Genomic DNA, 17,193 nt, shown 5'->3' on the forward strand with positions numbered 1-17,193 from the left:
TTATAGATTTCCTAAAGGTGACGTTTTTATGATGATTTTAAAAAACCAGATTCTTATCTTCTCTCTAGTAGACTTGGTATATTATACCTCCCAGATACTTAACAAATTATCATCGATTTGAAACACCATGTAATTGAACGATATAATTTAATTATTTTAGGATCCACAAAGTTTTCTTTAAAAACACCTGAAACTTTTCAATTTGTGATAATAGACAGCGAAGAGATTTTCATATTTGAAATAAAAACCACAGCGCTCATACTCAACATCACAAAGTATGGAAGGTAATAAAAGGTAATGCAAGATAATAGTAAGTAGTGAAAAGTATTAACGAACGAACAGAAAGTTCTGAGAAATAATAGAAAAATCTTCAAAGAACGATTAATGACCGATCACATCATAAAGGGCCATTAGTAAAAGTAAAATGATTAAAAAGTCTAATAACATTAAAAATCATTAGGATGATCAAGGCTATGACAAAATAGTATCCAAGATACCTCAAGCATGCTTTATGCTACAACTCTGTTAATTCATCCTTTCATTATGGTATTATTATTGAGCCCTTATGACATTGCGTTGTTTCATTTATAATATATAACCGAAATAGAAGATATGTCCATCATTGCTTCCGCCTGACGTTTTCCAAACATTGCCAAAGCTTAAAATCATTGATCCTACCTGTATCAAGGATAATTCTCATCCTTTGTATTTTGGCGAACTCTGATTTCTCCCGTTACATAAGGCTTCCAATTCTGTGATAGCGCAGCCTTCAGCAATCTCTCTTGCAACAGAACAATCCTGTTATTAGATAAGTTCGAGATGTGTCAAATTTAACAATTCTCAAGATCATATCATTTAATTATTAGAAAGTAATCAAATTATATTAAATTAAAGAACACGAAATGAAAGAATGTATATATATATAAAGACAGGAAATTAAAATAAGTATCAAGGTGACTTTTGAGATACGAAATTCTTTGATCAAGAATCTACCGTTTTCACCTCTGCATCTGACTGAGGACCAGTCCCACTACCATTGCCACCTCTCAAGGGCTTAACAATTCTAAAATTCAAACCTTTTTTTGTACCGCTAATGTCAGAAAGTTGAACAATCGACTTCAGACTCCGATCCTTATCTTCAAAAGAGATATTAGCAGATTTTGATTCAGAATTATCAGATACCCCTTTGGTATTAATAAGTTCCCCTACATTGATAGAGCTAATGGATTTCTCTACATTATCCTCCAACTCTGCCGATTCATTAAACGTTGATTCAAATATTGGGGATGTAGGAGACATTAACGATGAGTAGTTAAAACGAGAATCGGACATGGGAGAAGTAATGATTCTATTTTTATTATTATTTTCATGCAATCTTTTGACAGTTTGAATTCTCAGACTCAACATGCCCAATTTTTTCTCAAACCCAAGACTTTCACTTTGCGCGGTAGTTTGTTGGGTCTTCACTACCATTTCCAAGGTTTTAATCCGGTCATTTCTGGTTTCGGCAATAGATCTGGTGGTTGCAATATCTTTTTTCAAAATTTGGTTTTGGGTTGCCATATCCTCCAATTTCCCCAGCAATTGATCTAATGCTTTTTCTAGCCCAAAAATCCGTTGCTTATCATTCCTTGTCATCATCTTATTGCGCAATTTATTCTTAAGAGCTTCAATTTCGTTGTTCAAAGACCCATTAGATAACTTTTCAATATCAAGCTGCGACTTGAGATACGCAAGTTCATTCCTTTGATTCCCAACGATTTCTGATTCCTTAGCTTTAGAGGCTTCCAATTCTGATATTTTCTCAATATAATTACTTACCATTGCTTGGGTGTCAGTAATTTCTCTCTTCAAATCCTCATTTTCCTTCAAGATTTGTATGTCGGTCGTCGAAATATTTGGATCAACTTTTTGACCTGAACGACTTAAATTTTCAAATGTATCTTCATATCCATCAATGGTTGTGTCATAATCATTCAAACGAGCTAAGATATTATTATCAACATAACTACTGTGATTAAGATCACCAACCTTGGACTCATTATGACTTCCATCTCTCGAAGAGAAGGCACTATCAGTAGGTATGGGCAAGTCTACCCAATTTTCATTTGCGGGCGCAGAACCATTTCTCCAACACCAAAGCTCATCAACAAGTTTAGAAATTAGCTTATCCTTATTAATACCTTCATTTCTAAGCTTCGCTAGACTTTTTTTCAACTCTTTGGTCGATAGTTCAGTATTTATATGGGCTCTGTTTTTAATTTTCTTTGCCCGAGAGCCAAATCTCAAGGTTGATAATGTTTCATGAGCATTGGCAGAAGATGGAGAGCAGTTGATGATTAAGCTCGTACGAGAATTCCCCCCAATAGACTCTTGTAGAATTCTCGTCAACTTAGAATCACGATATGGAATATGTTGAGATTTCCCATCAGTTAAAGCATTTATAACGTGACCCAAAGAACTCAACGAGCTATTGATTTTCTTTGCCTCTTCCAAAGTTTGACCTGAAGCACCTGTCTTGGCAACTTTTTCAGAGCCCGCTAAGTCAACCAAAAATAAGCTTCCACGCTTGATTAGTCCAGTAGAAATAACCTTCTGGGTGATGATAATTTGGAAAATAGCATGAGATCTCGATGATTCCTCATTCATTTTAGTTGATGACACTGATCTATTGGCCGACCCTTGTTTCATGAAATTATGTAGTTCATCTGGAGAAGTTACATAAACTCGGGATAAGCCCTTGACATGAACCCCATTTTCCTTATCTTCATGGATATGTAGATTTGTGGAATTTCCCGAATCATCTAGTAAATCACGAATTTTTTCCATGTAGATTTCCATGTATGAAACCCCCACAGTATATTCAATGTCTGAGGAACTTAGCATGATCAAATCAAATATAGTATCAGCAATTCTTGGAATCAACCCACGCTGTTCAGCATCATCAATACTCTTCCCCATCATTGTATAAGTCTTACCAGACCCTGTTTGGCCGTAAGCCAAAATAGTCCCATTGTAACCCTGTAGAACATCTTGCACAGTCTCATTAATGGAATAATCAAAGATATCTTGCTGGGTGGCTTCTGGAGGAAAAATTCTGTCAAATGTGAAACTGGAAAACTGATCCACATAATTAACCACAATCGAGGTATCTGATTGGAAATCAATTGCACCTTTACGCTGAGTGGTCTCCAAAGTGCCATCTTCTTTGATATTAAAGTTATCACTTTCCGAATTGTCGCCACGCATCTTAAGTTCGATCTCATTCTCAGGTCTAAACCTTGCAACCACTTTGATTCCATTTGATTTATTCACATTATTTGAACTCATCGGGGAGTTGAATCCAGACATTGATATTGAGGAAGATCTTCTCGGGGTTTCCAAATTCGAGCTATGAATCCCATTCCTGGTTGGACTTTGTAATAAACTATTCATGTTTGAGCTGGCACGAGAGCCTGTAGCATCGTTGATTGCCGATAGTGAGTTTTGAGTTGAATGATGTCTTGCTTTATGATTGCCTTTCAAATTTACATTTCCGGAATTATGAGTGGTGTCATGTACTCCTCCCGGATGGGTTGTACCCATGCTGTTTCTTCGACTGGAACCTATTGTGGGTATGGAAGAGAGACTATTTCTTGATGCCAAGCCTGAACTTGGCATATATTGAGGATTTTGAATGGATTGTACCTGTGTGTATGCTTTGGAACCATCATTGTAAGAAGATGTGATGGATAACGCAGATCTTCTTTTTAAACCAACGTAATCACCATCAATAAGTTTTGGGATCTTGGTGGGAGACGCTGTTGGCGATGATGACGATCTATCAAGAGCCAGTAAAAGGTTAAAGTTCTCAATGTTGCTGGTGGTGTATCTGTGATTCAGGATTGCTTTTGGAGAAGATGATGATTCTGGAGATGAATTATCTAATCTTGAATGATACAGCTGGTGTCTAGAGGAAGGCGACAATGGACCTATTGACGCCATCACTACTGTTTGTCTCTATGTTATATAAACCAAAAAACCACGCTAATGGAAGTCAAGATTGATAATAAGCAATAAATTGAAGATAATGGAAGAGCTAAAAAAAAATCGAAAGGCAATGAAAAGTCCAGGTTATTTCCTAATAATTTCTGTTTGCCACCAACTGGTGATTATGTGTGTTTGATCTGGTTTGACTTGGTTGGATTTCCCGCGTACGTTTTTCTGTTTTTGTAACCTGCGTGTGGCGCGCAAAGACATTTCTCCAATTATGCGCCATGGAGTTGGGTTACTAAGTTCTCTTGAGTCGTAGATTGAACAAATGACAACTCAAGGATACTATACTGTATCTTCTACATTCTTGAAAATAGAAGTCTCAAATAATATTAGAAATAACAGTGTAAAGTGAGGATAAAAGAAGATACTCGAATAAGGGAAACTAAGAATATTTGCAAGTTTATAATTCCTGCAAAAAGTGAAAGTAAATTGTATTAAAAATTTTAGATATAGGAATTGACTAGATGACAATTTTAATTTTTTTTTTTTGTTTTTCTTTACTTTAAAAATAACTCACAATGTTAAATAATGTAAGCATCACACCTAATTCACTTGAAAGGTATAAAGAACAAATGGCTCATAGTCTTGGTCCACCAAGCCAGCGTATTGATGTAGCGAAGAATCCTTCATTACATTGCCCTTTTTATCTTTATTGAATGCATTGCCTCCGAGGTACCCAAACTCTTTAACCAATTCTGATTTGGCATTAGCAATTGATTTTTCACCTTCAGAACCACTGTTTGTTCTCACAAAGTATGATTGGAAGTTTGGTGGCAAACCGTATCTCAAAATACTTTCCACAAAAACCCTCAAACTTTTAATGTGTACCCAAGCCGCAAGGACATCTTGGAATGAAGTTCTGGTGAGACGAATCAATTCCCCACGCATTTGGCTCTCTTTTCTTGACGCCAAGGAGTATTCTTGTTTCAAACTTTCAACCAATTCTTCAGAATAGTTGAATTCTCGTGGTAGGAACTTCAATTCACGACATTTGGCTAAGAACTCCGGAACTTTCTTCTTGAACAAAGTGACATTATTCAACACGTATTCAGAATCTTCAGTGATTTGATGAGACGATCTTGGAACCACGTATTCTGTTAAAGTTTCGTAGCTAGACAACCACAATTTTTGCAATGATTTTGGAACCACCACAAGTACGGTTACCAAATGTTCAGAATTCAATACAAAATCTTGTGGCCCAACAATGTCGTGCAACGAAATCACCGACAAGTCACCATTTTGCTTTCTGTTGGCAGCAGATAAGTTTGATTTGGCCACGTTATAAGAGTTGTACAAGTTTCTTAAATCGCTGTCTAAATCAATAGCTTCATTGGAAATCAAGTCGATCAATTCCTTGATGGATTTATTGTCAGTTCTGTACTTGGTGTCATTCCAGCGAAACTTTTCAATATACTCCACTGCGTTCTTATCCCCATCAATTCTTTTGCTACTGGCAACAAGCCCGGAGTTATTGTCATATATGGCATTCAAAATGTCATCAATTTTGTTCAAGATCCCATTAATGGTAACATCCATTTTTTCCAATTCATCGGATTGTTGAACAAGAGAGTCCAAAGTACCAATCTTGAATGTTGGAATGGCGAATTTTGAAACGACACCATGCCCACCAATCAAGTTCTTTTCCAAATATAATGGCAATTCTTCATTATTGCTTGGTGCAACATTAGAAGGCAAAGAAACGATTAAGAAACTTCCCGCGCCTGATGACATTTTATTATGAATATATTGGTGTGAATTGATGAGAGCAGATAATAAACTTAGATTTTGCAGTGAGAGAAAAAAAGTTTAGAGAGCTATACGAAATCTCTCCTCTTTTTTTTTTTTGTAATGATGATAACCTCTTATCAATATTCCTGGTAGTTTGAATCCTGTCAAAAACGGTTATATTAATTCCCAATTATTAGCAGAAAGTTTCAATGAACTAGTAGGTTGAATATAAGTATATGTATATGACAGAAGATAATCTTTCCCACAATTATACTCTTATTGCTTCCTGCTGACTGTTTATTGTTGTGTTTGTATGAGTTGACAAGTAGTTTATCAGCTACAGATACCAATTATTTTCATTTTTTCTTTTCTCTACATTGTGCCAATGAGGATAGGGTTACCTTTTGCGCCATGCCGCTCCTCCAATTTAAACATGGAATCCACGAAATTCAACAACAATTATTGCTAATAATAACACATAGAAAGTAGTTAACAATGTAAATTGGTGTTATTATAATATAATTTAATTAATATTTGCTTTCTCAAAATAAAAACAAAAAACGGGGTTTTGCTTCATAGTATTCATGGTTTAATACTACACTATATGCTCAAGGATTTTAAATAGAATTCAATCCCAACTCTTAGTAGAATATAATAGGTCAAGATATTTAAGTTAATTTGATTTAATTATCGTGGATTAACATTTGTAAAATGTTTGTGTTGTTAATAATATTACAAATTTGAAAGATATGCACTGCAGATTATTATTATAATTATTATTATTATTATTTTGGGAAAAAACGAAGAAGAACAACAAAGAAATAAACTTTTTTTTTATCAAGATAAGGTATTTTTAATATACAAATGGATATCAATTGAAGTAACTGGATATCTAGACACATGCACACCTGGCCATAACAGAAGTTGAGTTACAGAGTGAGGAACTATCACAGCTTCTTTTTCGACACTATGATCCAAAGACCATAACTGTTTTATTTGTTCTTCTGGGGGATTGGTTAAAGAATTGTCTGTGTCAATCAAGGGGCTAAAAGATTTTTGAGAGTTAAAAATCACACGAAAACAGCTAGCGATACGAAAAGCCAGAAACCATATCTATGATAATTTTTAGCTGGTCAGCGGATTGACAAGTCATAGTAGTAGTAGTAGTAGTATATTTCGAGGACCACCCATCTCTATATCTTTCTTCTCATTTTTTTTTTAAAATATTTTCATTTGAACGCTTCTTCACCATTTTTCAATCCCAAAACATATCTGACGTCAGTGACAAATCTCAATGAATTGAGCAATGGCAACAATTGTAGTAGTTCATTATCTGTAGGATCATCGATCCACCCTTCAATATCTAACGCATTTTCGTAATTCAAAGAGTAACTAATAGGAGAGTTGTCGACAAGAATTATTTTCGACAAATCTATCCCTATGATTGACAAGTCTTTGATGTAACCAGTCCCCTGTCTTAATGTGCAGGAATCACGATAATATCTTTTGCTGAAAAACTTTCTATCTTTTTCAAGCCAATTAATTACTGGATCCGCATATTCCTGGGCACTAGCAGTGAAAATGTAAAGTTCAAACCAGTTAGATACTAGTGAAAGGAACTCATCACAATAAGGGCGTTTGTAAACATAATATAACGAGGCCAAATTATTGTGAAGCTTGACTTCTACCATATGTGCGGTAGACATCCTATTAGTTTTTGACAAAGAGTGAATTAGAGTTTCATCTAAATCTAAAATTAATGTCTTTTTCTGATGTTTAATTGGGTTAAAATTCAATGGAGAGAAGAAAACTTTTGGCAATCTTGAGAAAAGTGTAGACATATAGGAACTTGGGGATGTGGGCGATTTCAATTGGTTGATCTCTGTTATCATAGAAGCATTGGAAGCAATGGAGTTAATGGTGGCTAAGTCATCATATTCATCATTCATGCTTTTTGATTTAGAAGTAGACAAGGGGATAGGCACTGATCTTATTGATGCTCTAGAAGGAGATATAGAACAAGGTTGATCAAAAGATTCGGGCTCAGTGTCTTCTTTAATAGTATTGTCGGTATCATCATCATCATTGGAACCGTATTTTTCTTCAAGAAATCTAAGGGGGAAAGTGATGACAAACCAAATGTAAAACAAAGGTCTAAGAATGAGTAAATTTGGGAAAAATATCACGATATTGAAGACGATGATTATAAAGCTCTTAATTTTTGATTGCAAAAATTGGGATTCGATGCCGGAGGTTGAGGAAGACAGTGAATCTTGGCGGTCATCCTCTTGATCCACAAGATTATCGTCTTCCAATATTATGCTATCACCTAATGTGTTGAATGGTTGACGATAATGTCGATTGGACAGATTATTATTATTATTATTATTATTATCAGTATTATTGGTTGATAGCAGAACAGACTCCCCGTCGTTTCTGATGGGGCTGGAATCTATTGTTATAGTGGGATGGTTATTTTGGTTGGATGATGGCGATGCAACATTGTTGACGATATCCTGTTGAGATGAGCATAATGTGTTTAGTTTGGAAGTCAACAATTGTATTGAATTCATTTGCTGTATGTTATTAATCTATTGTGGGATTATTAGTTATCGCCTCTATTCTATGGACCTTTATACATGTACGTGTGTATATATATGGCTGATATTGGTGTTTGTTTGGGTTGTTGGATAATTGGATTTTAATTTTTGTCTGGCATAACAGTAATACACAAATACTACAAGGACAATATAGCTGCTGGGATGGATAAAATAGACGATAAGAGGAGGAAAGATATGGTTATGGATTACCGGCTGTACTGTATGTTTGATGGAGTTATTTTGGGTCCACTTTTAGTGCAAATGTCGCTTTACAACGGTTGTTGGTTGTTGTGTTATAGTGGATCCAAAAAAAAAAAAATGAAGCGATGCACAAACAAAAATATAATAGGAATGAATAACTATAACGACGGTGATTGTGTATCTTACGATTTGAGGCCGGGCCTCCACCAGACTGACTGGTAAGGGAATAGTGACAGTAGTTTTGTCTTAATTGCTTAATATCACCATCATCAGCATTAACGTAGCAATAGAAATATATATGGGGAAACCCATTGAGTAGCGAGAACCCACGGGCCTTGCGAATTGTTGGATTCCCCCGGTGTATTTGTTGACTCTCGCGCTGTCTCCTGTGACACTAGCATAAACGTGCATTAATTGGTGTCACATGCCAAACCGCATCGACCACCCCGCCCTTCAAAATGGTATATATGCCATTGTGGCGGGTGTTTACCTCCAGTGATGATTTGCGGAGCAGCATGTAAAACCCAATGCTTTTGCCATCACCCCCACTTGGAAATTCGTCGTTGATTGCAAAGAAAAAGAAGAAGAAAACCAGGCTATAATGAACTTCAACGCCAAAGAAAAAATTGCCGTGGTAACCGGGAGCAGCAGGGGGCTTGGATACGTTTTCGCTGAAGCCCTCATCATTGGCGGCGCAAAACGGGTTTACATCAATTCTAGAAGCAAAGACGCTTGCGACAAAGCAGTCAGCTCCTTGTCGGAATTCTGTGAAACCCATGGGAAATCAACAAATATTGTGGCCATCCCATCAAATCTCAATAATGGTGCAGGGGTACGGAAGTTGGTGGATGGAGTCCTCGCAAATGGCGATTCTAAAATTGATATTCTTATCGCCAACGCTGGCGCTTCTTGGGGAGCCTCTTTCGAATCCCACCCTGAAGAGGCTCTTTCGAAAGTCATTGATTTGAATCTCAAAGGGGTGTTTTTAACAATTCAACAATTTGCTCCGTTATTATCAAAGCCGCAAGGTGTCGATCCTTCTAGAATCCTTATCAATGCATCGATTACTGGACTATATTCCTCGAAAAATGGTAATGTGTACGGATATACTGCTTCAAAGGCAGCAATTATTCATTTGGGAAAAACATTGGCTCTTCAATTGCCAGAAAGATATAATGTTAATGTCAACACCGTTTGTCCTGGATTTTTCCCAAGCAGAATGAGTAATGGAGTTCTCTCAAAGTTTGGCAAGGACTATATTAAAGAAAATCCGCGTAACAGAATGGGTGATGCAAGACAAGATTTGATTCCTTTGATTTTATTTTTGTGTGACGAAAAGACTAACTATTTGAATGGTATGGTGTTAAGTGTCGATGGTGGATATCATCTCAATGGGCCAAATTTATAAACAAAAGTAGCTATCTGTAAAGCGTATACTGTCAGGCCTTTTGGTCCATGGTATTATTGAGATATTGTTGATTCTGTTTTTAAATTTTCTTGGGTATATTGCTATTTTCATTCATGCCATATCAATGAAGACATAACGAAGACGTAATTTATAAAATGCTCTATTTTCCTTTTCTGCTCCATTTTTTTTCTGACAATTATAGTGAGTTTCATATTGAGTTATTTTGATTAAATTGTGATATAACTGTAGGAAAATTTGTCACAGAAACGAAACAAAGACAGCCAGATACCTAGCTTATTAATCATATTCCATTGAAATGACATATAGATTTAGCAATACAAACAAATGAAAACTCTTGCTATTCTCCCAAATATAAGATGAAATATGGTTACGCGGTGTTGGTAATCTTCGTATTACCCTAGCAGTAAGCAGCAGAGTGGAACATTTTTTGCCATCCCCCTTGGTAGATTGGTCTTAAAGAAAATTGGAGAATCCAGGATAGTACAGTCCTGAAGTTTAATCTTGCCGTTCGTAAACATATTCTTAAAGTTTTAGATCACAACACTCCAACTTACCAGTGAGAGATCGCTCACTTTTATCCTTTTCTATTGTCGGATCGCCGAAAGCACTTGCATCCACTAATATGAATGCCGATCTACAAAATCAATCGAAAAAGATGAATGAGAATATTTATATTTATATATATTTATATATACCTTTGGTACCAGATTCAAACATCCTAATTTTTTTTTTTTACATATTCTCTAGCAACCACCGAGTCTTCTTATTCTTACAATTCCGTGAACCAGTTCATGAGTGATACCCATCGACAAGTTTGACGCGGATATTTGAAATTTGGGTGCTGCAGGCTAGCGATCCTACAGATCAGGGTGTTTTACATTGAACATGGATGCATGGAATGGGGATCTATCAAATAATGAGGATATATATAAGGAGCAATCTGCTTTTCGTGATCTTTTTTTTTTTTTTTTTCTTTTTAATGTTACAGTACTTGTAATGAAAATAAGTATCTTTATTCCCAAATATAAGCCAATACGATAAATAAAAAACAAATAGAAAAATAAAGCAAACCAATAAAAGAAACAAATCATTTACGGCTTCGTTTACAATGTCTTCAACCGCGGTGAATCCATTACTTGCAGGTAAGATTGCTTCCCTGTTCCCAGTTATTGAGTCTGTGCAATCAACTCTTGATAGAAGTAAATTGATTGAAGCTCAACAACGAGAATTGATCAAACAGAGATTACTTGAAAGTCCAAATTTAGAACACCGTCTTACTGATTCTTCAGAATCAGAATTCGAAGATGATGGTGAGGTCGGGCCGTTGCTGAGGGACTTGAACAGATCTTCCAAGCTTTCAAGAAACAATATTCCTCCATCCTTGAATATCCATCACCAACAAATGAAGCACGTTCCAATGAGTATAAAAACCGCCCCAATGAGAATGGATTATCGAAAATCCATCATGATGAAGAAATATCAAAAAGGCTGTCTGTTACAGTACATTCCAGTTAGAAACATGTATCAAAATTCATTATTTATGATGAATCATCACCAACAGCAACAGCAAAAACAGCAGAAACTAGTACTGCCACAGAAAATCTCAAAATCTCCTTATATACATACATCTTCTTCCTCCTACATTTACAATCCCGTACCAATGAATTTCAACAAAAGTTCCAATCCACGCTACGCTAAAAGTATACTAAGATCCACCTCACCTCCTAGAATAACAAAGACCACAATCACATCATCAAATTGTCCTGCCTATTATTCACCAAAGACAGGCCATTCAGTTTCGGCAACATATAGAAAAAAGATTACTACCCCAATTGTTGCCGATGTTTTTGAAGATGCTCTTGATAAATCCAAACAGCTCAACAAATTGGCGCCATTTGAGAGTCAACCAATGTCTGCTCGCGGGGAATATTTCAATTTAAGTGATAAAGAATTTAATTTTGCAGAGGATGAGGAAGAACAATCTGGACAACGGTCAGAGAAAATTAGATCACAATCCGTTAAATCTTCATCATCAACCTCGGTAAACTTTGATGACATGGACGAAACTGTAGGAAACTATGAAGATCAGGAATACGATGTTGAAAGTTGGGCCATTGAAGATGGTGCCGAAACCCATTCTCCTTCATTAGAATTTACCACCAACAAAAGTTTAGTGAAAAATGAAATCAAAATAGGAGCCCAAATATACAGCTTTGATATGAAGCTTTCAATGACGATGAGTGATAACAAAAACAGTATCCACTTGATGAACTCTAAAATGATATTCTTAAACCACTGTGGTAATGTGTGGAACAAATTCGTGGACACCGAGTTGAGACAACAAATCAAGCAGTAATAATTTCATCTTCTTTAGCATCAAGGATTTTTCTCACTGGTTGACAATGCTTTTTCTTATGATCTTCTTTATGATGCAGATATTTCAATTCTAACATTCTTTTTTCTACTTTTTTTTTTTTTTCTTTTAAATAATATTATTGGTATACAAACTGGAGACACATTTCAATTCTACGCGACATTATTCTACTTGTGAAAAGCTTGCTCATCTCATCTTCAGAAAATCAAGGTGATAATTAATGCAAATCCCCAACTTGTAAAAACACAAATTGCAGATCAATCAAAAACAAGTACAGCACGATATTGTTGACATTAAAACGCGACCCGGGTACAATAATGCTGTATGATAGATGCTATGGACCAGACTTTATTTTGCAATATTTTGTATATGAGAAATTCCATATTCATATACTCAATGTTTTGTCAACTTTACTGTGGTTCCAGATAATTGGCATGTGATATTGTATGGAGATGCATATACTTACTCATTTGTAAGCAAATGTGTGGTTGTGTGTTGCTTACAAATGAGCAGGTGGTATTTATTGCTCTAATGATTTCTAGATCTTCTTTATAGTTTGTATATATCTATCTTTCTATTAACATACATTTGAAAATTACGACACTATGATTTCAATTGACGAACACGACCCCATTGCTCCAAAGTACGAGGCCCCATACCTCAAACTATATTCCTTGGCAACTCCCAACGGTCAGAAAGTTGGCATCTTTCTTGAACTATTGAAACCTTATATAAAAAAACCCATCCATGTCACTACCATAGACATCCTGAAGAATACCCAAAAGGAGCCTTGGTTTATTAACTTGAACTTCAATGGTCGAATCCCGACACTCTCTGATGTCGACGCCGACGGCAACCGCACCACCATCTCAGAATCTGGGGCGATCTTATTGTATCTCGCAGACAAGTACGACATCGAGCGTAAATTCAGCTATCCGCCAGGTGACCCATTATATTACGATCAATTGGAATGGATGTTCTTCCAAGCTGCTGGTTTGGGACCGATGCAAGGCCAAGCTAACCATTTTAGGGTCTTTGCTAATGAGGAAGTTCCTTATGCCATCAAGAGATATGTAGATGAAACTAAAAGACTCTACGGGGTTTTGGAACTAAAATTGAAAAAGACCGGCACTGGTTATCTTGTTGGTGACAAATTGACTATTGTGGACATCATGTGCTACCCATGGGTTGCATTACATAAAAAATCGACTGGTGAGAGTATCCAACATTTACCACTGTTAAGCACTTGGTTAGAAAGAATTGCTGCTCTTAAGGAGATCCAAATAGGTGCGAAGGTTGCTTCCAGAGGTAGTAAGCCACAATAAGTGAGTGGATAGGCTGAATTAATTAGTCTTTTTGTGCCTGGAATATGGTTATATGGTTTATTTAGTTTAGTATTTAATAATTACGAAACACTTTTTCAATAGTAAACTTAGTGGTGTATGTGCTAGCAGTCACTCTGAATAATTGTATAATCGAATAGTCTTTTTACTACTATACTCATACAATACTAGGATCAGGATGAATGTTCGCTATCTATAGTGGACTCGACAATGCCGACACGCAGCTACCTTCTCTGTTGTCCGCCTAGTCGCTACAGTGAATCCGACGTTTCATTAATAATACATTGGTTGAGCCATTCACTGCACTTTCAATCAATTTAAATTTCAAGTTAACAATTACAATTTTTTTTTGCTGTTTATAAATAAAAAAAAAAATAGCCTAAAATTGTTTTTAACATAATTTTACAGAAAGAGAAAAAAAAAAAGTGAAAAAGAAAACAGTTTCATAAAGTCCATAGACATATTCTGTAAGAAACGAAAACGTCACAATTCAGATAAATAAGGAAGAGTATCCACTATTGGGGGTGTAAGGGTGGTAGTCTTTAATCTTCTTCTTGCTCGTCAAGGGTCTTGAATTGCCAAGGCTTCTGATCTTTAGGGAATTCCGTACCTAATTCTAGCAACTTAGCAAATGCACCAGCAAAAACTGTAAACAATGTGTCTTGATCTTCGGCAAATTTTTTAGAAATCTTCTTGAACCCTGGGTCAAAACTCAAGGCGAAATCGGCAGGCAACATCATCAAGGATTGGGTCTTCTTATCTTCAAATTGGGTAGGGCCACTCCACTTTTTAATTTGCCAGTCTTCATTCAACAATAAATCAAAGAATTGGTTGGTGACCATGTTAGGAGAGAAGGTCCATGGACCTTCGTACCCACTGCTTTCCTTATGACATTTACCGATGGCATGGCCAACCCCGATAAGAGCGGCAATTTGCTCATCAGTAAAAGACTCCGACAAGCGGCTGAACACCGCTCTGATATGTGTGGCCCCTTGGGAAGCATCAGGGAGTCTGCCATGTGGAGGTTGGTTCTTCTCTGGTAAATTCTTTCTACCTGGTCTCCAGTTGATCTTTGGGCCAGCCATTTCTTGGATGGCACACACCCCAGCGAGAGTGTACAAATCACCGATGCTGATCCAGCCGTATTGTTTCTGCACCAGCTCAAGGAATTTACGGGCTTTTTCAAGACCGGCATTACCAGGATCACTGGCTTCGAATTTATGAACCATTGTCCCACCATATGACCCTCCCTTGGTTTCACCATGGTCAGAATGGGAGTAAGACCCTGACAAGTGCCAAGCAAGTCTCACAAGGATTGGACCATAGCCAATACCTCCGTCGTATTCATCTTCATCTTGAATCTTGTGGGCAACAGCGTTGTAAACTTCTTGGTACGCTTCTTTTGGTTTGGTGGTGGCAACCGCTTGGTACAATTTCGAAGCACCATCTCCAACCTGAGACGCATAGGCCTGGTTATCAGAGGTTACTATGCTTCCTGCGGTGACGGCAGAGGCAAGCTTCTTGCCAGAAGGGTGGTCGCGCGAAGTTAAGTAGTAAGCAGCCCCGGCACCCACCAAGAGGGAACCTCCAGCAATCAACCCAACGTTCGATGACCCCCGATTGGCTCCTGAGGAATTGAATCTTTTGAAATTCTTGACCGGCTGTCTCTCAATAAACGAGGCGACTCTTTTAGTAGCACCTTTGAACATCTTTATAAAATATTAGAGTGTTTAAAATGAAAATGGAAACCAAAAACGTCTCAATGAATGAATATTTTTTTGATAATATAGATAATAATGTTAATTATTGTAAAGGGCGGGACAAGGGTATATATAGATAATACATGGATATGACAAATCGCTGGCAGTTCATTGGAAGGTTGCTATACCTAGACCACCCATCCCTTAATAATCGTGGGTGGGTCCAGAGGCTGACTAATCGCTGAGTCCACAGATTATGTAATAGGGCGTAGTGTGGGGAAGCAATTTCACCGGCATGGAAAACCAATCCGAGAAGGCGAAGCACGTGCAGAGAAGAGGGAAAAAAAAATAAAAACCAGTAAATCATCATCACCTACTAACCGCCTACCTATAATAATTGTAGAAAATTTTTGGGGATTATAGCAATAACCAATGAGCTCTGAAAATTACACTTTAGCCCAGTTAGAGGACCTCAACAAAACCTTCAAAAAATCTCTTGCAGCGTATTTTCACCTTGTGTCGCACAATGGCAAAGATGATTTGAAAAAAATCGAAGCGGCTTCGGTCGATAGTCCTTTAGACGAATTCATTAAGATATCGGTATTGATCCATTCCAACGCCACCAAGCTTGGGCTTGTGTTCAAATATCCTCTTCCCCAAACAAATTACAATGCCGCCTACAAGCAATTGAAGGACTATTTTGAACTTTATGCGTTGTTGATGAGTTTGGTTAGCCAAATTAATAAGGAAAATAAATTTAGTGTGCTATTCTATGACACCATTTTGAGCACCCTTCTGACATTGTTTTCCATTAACGAATTCGTGTCAGAAGAGATTGCGAGTATTTTGGGATTTTCTGCAAGCTCTTCCAAAGAGGAAATCGAAAAGAAAAATAAGAATAGATTAGTAGTGATTGGAAAAATATGGAATACTTGTGATGAATTTAAAGAGCTTCTTCAAAATGGGGAACTTTCACTTTTGAATCTGGAGTTGAAACTGTCAGTAACCCTTATCGGTGATGCATTGCTAGATTTTGAAGCATGGCTCGAAAATCCTGAAGAAGTTGAGGATGATCCATTTGGATTTGATGATTTTTCTGATGAAGAAGGTGAAACTAAAGAAGAGACCAATGAACCAGTGAATGAAGCAGAATTAGCAGAAAAAGTTGAAATCGGCAAAAAGTGGGTAGAGAAAGTTAAGTTGATAAAAATTCTACTTTCTATCATTGGTAAATCCTTGGCCAATATCAAGAAAGAGAAAGGCAAAATTACCACTGCCCAGTTGAATGACGTCTTTAATTCTCAAAGCAATGTAGTGGGAGAAATTGATGAGTTAGTTTCATCACTAGCCATGGGTGGTAGTGTGAAAGAAGTGAAGGAAATTGCCGATGAGTTGGTGACAAAGGTTAAGCAGCTGAATAAATGTTTGGCCGATATCAATAACTTGCTCAAGGATACTGACAAAGCTAATCAACTAATAGAATCTTGGAACAAGAAGTTTGATTTATAATCATGTACCATAATAGAACTATACTTCTCATTCGATTGTCATTGTAAGACTTACATTTTAAGCTATGTATCAGATAAAGTAATAATAATACAATTGAAAATCTTCTATAAAAAGACTGTTTTCACCAAACTATCAACAATAATAAAAAGAATGAAATTAGTAAAAAAGATGCAGTAAGGAACAATTTCCTATTTTTTCTTGTCCAGAATTAGGTTATTAAAAAAGCAAAACAGGGAAATAAAAATCAGTGTGATTACCAATTTTTGATGCAAAG

The 17,193-nt window shown here is 36.6% G+C and overlaps 8 protein-coding genes across 8 annotated transcripts; 4 read left to right on the forward strand and 4 right to left on the reverse strand. All coding sequences in view use genetic code 12, as the record gives it.

Moving 5' to 3' along the window:
- Positions 1–981: 981 nt before the first annotated feature.
- Positions 982–3,984, reverse strand: SMY1 (Smy1p; the record flags this gene model as incomplete). The annotated part of the gene is made up of 1 exon (XM_064994377.1): positions 982–3,984. The coding sequence occupies one exon, from the start codon at positions 3,982–3,984 to the stop codon at positions 982–984; it is 3,003 nt and encodes a 1,000-aa protein (XP_064850449.1).
- Positions 3,985–4,578: 594 nt separating this feature from the next.
- VMA5 (H(+)-transporting V1 sector ATPase subunit C) lies at positions 4,579–5,766 on the reverse strand (the record flags this gene model as incomplete). Its single annotated transcript, XM_064994378.1, has 1 exon — positions 4,579–5,766. One exon carries the CDS (start codon positions 5,764–5,766, stop codon positions 4,579–4,581), a length of 1,188 nt encoding a protein of 395 aa, XP_064850450.1.
- Positions 5,767–6,992: 1,226 nt separating this feature from the next.
- DASC09_007760 (Nem1-Spo7 phosphatase catalytic subunit NEM1) lies at positions 6,993–8,336 on the reverse strand (the record flags this gene model as incomplete). Its single annotated transcript, XM_064994379.1, has 1 exon — positions 6,993–8,336. One exon carries the CDS (start codon positions 8,334–8,336, stop codon positions 6,993–6,995), a length of 1,344 nt encoding a protein of 447 aa, XP_064850451.1.
- An 829-nt stretch (positions 8,337–9,165) lies between these two features.
- On the forward strand, positions 9,166–9,972 carry DASC09_007770 (uncharacterized protein; the record flags this gene model as incomplete). Its single annotated transcript, XM_064994380.1, has 1 exon — positions 9,166–9,972. One exon carries the CDS (start codon positions 9,166–9,168, stop codon positions 9,970–9,972), a length of 807 nt encoding a protein of 268 aa, XP_064850452.1.
- Positions 9,973–11,101: 1,129 nt separating this feature from the next.
- DASC09_007780 (uncharacterized protein) lies at positions 11,102–12,349 on the forward strand (the record flags this gene model as incomplete). Its single annotated transcript, XM_064994381.1, has 1 exon — positions 11,102–12,349. The coding sequence occupies one exon, from the start codon at positions 11,102–11,104 to the stop codon at positions 12,347–12,349; it is 1,248 nt and encodes a 415-aa protein (XP_064850453.1).
- A 623-nt stretch (positions 12,350–12,972) lies between these two features.
- Positions 12,973–13,692, forward strand: DASC09_007790 (uncharacterized protein; the record flags this gene model as incomplete). The annotated part of the gene is made up of 1 exon (XM_064994382.1): positions 12,973–13,692. One exon carries the CDS (start codon positions 12,973–12,975, stop codon positions 13,690–13,692), a length of 720 nt encoding a protein of 239 aa, XP_064850454.1.
- A 560-nt stretch (positions 13,693–14,252) lies between these two features.
- On the reverse strand, positions 14,253–15,419 carry DASC09_007800 (cytochrome-c peroxidase; the record flags this gene model as incomplete). The annotated part of the gene is made up of 1 exon (XM_064994383.1): positions 14,253–15,419. One exon carries the CDS (start codon positions 15,417–15,419, stop codon positions 14,253–14,255), a length of 1,167 nt encoding a protein of 388 aa, XP_064850455.1.
- Positions 15,420–15,842: 423 nt separating this feature from the next.
- Positions 15,843–16,919, forward strand: DASC09_007810 (uncharacterized protein; the record flags this gene model as incomplete). Its single annotated transcript, XM_064994384.1, has 1 exon — positions 15,843–16,919. One exon carries the CDS (start codon positions 15,843–15,845, stop codon positions 16,917–16,919), a length of 1,077 nt encoding a protein of 358 aa, XP_064850456.1.
- Between the last annotated feature and the right edge of the window lie 274 nt (positions 16,920–17,193).

Source organism: Saccharomycopsis crataegensis (assembly GCF_037102585.1).
Source record: "Saccharomycopsis crataegensis DNA, jcf7180000000072, whole genome shotgun sequence".
Classification (NCBI taxonomy): domain Eukaryota; kingdom Fungi; phylum Ascomycota; class Saccharomycetes; order Ascoideales; family Saccharomycopsidaceae; genus Saccharomycopsis; species Saccharomycopsis crataegensis.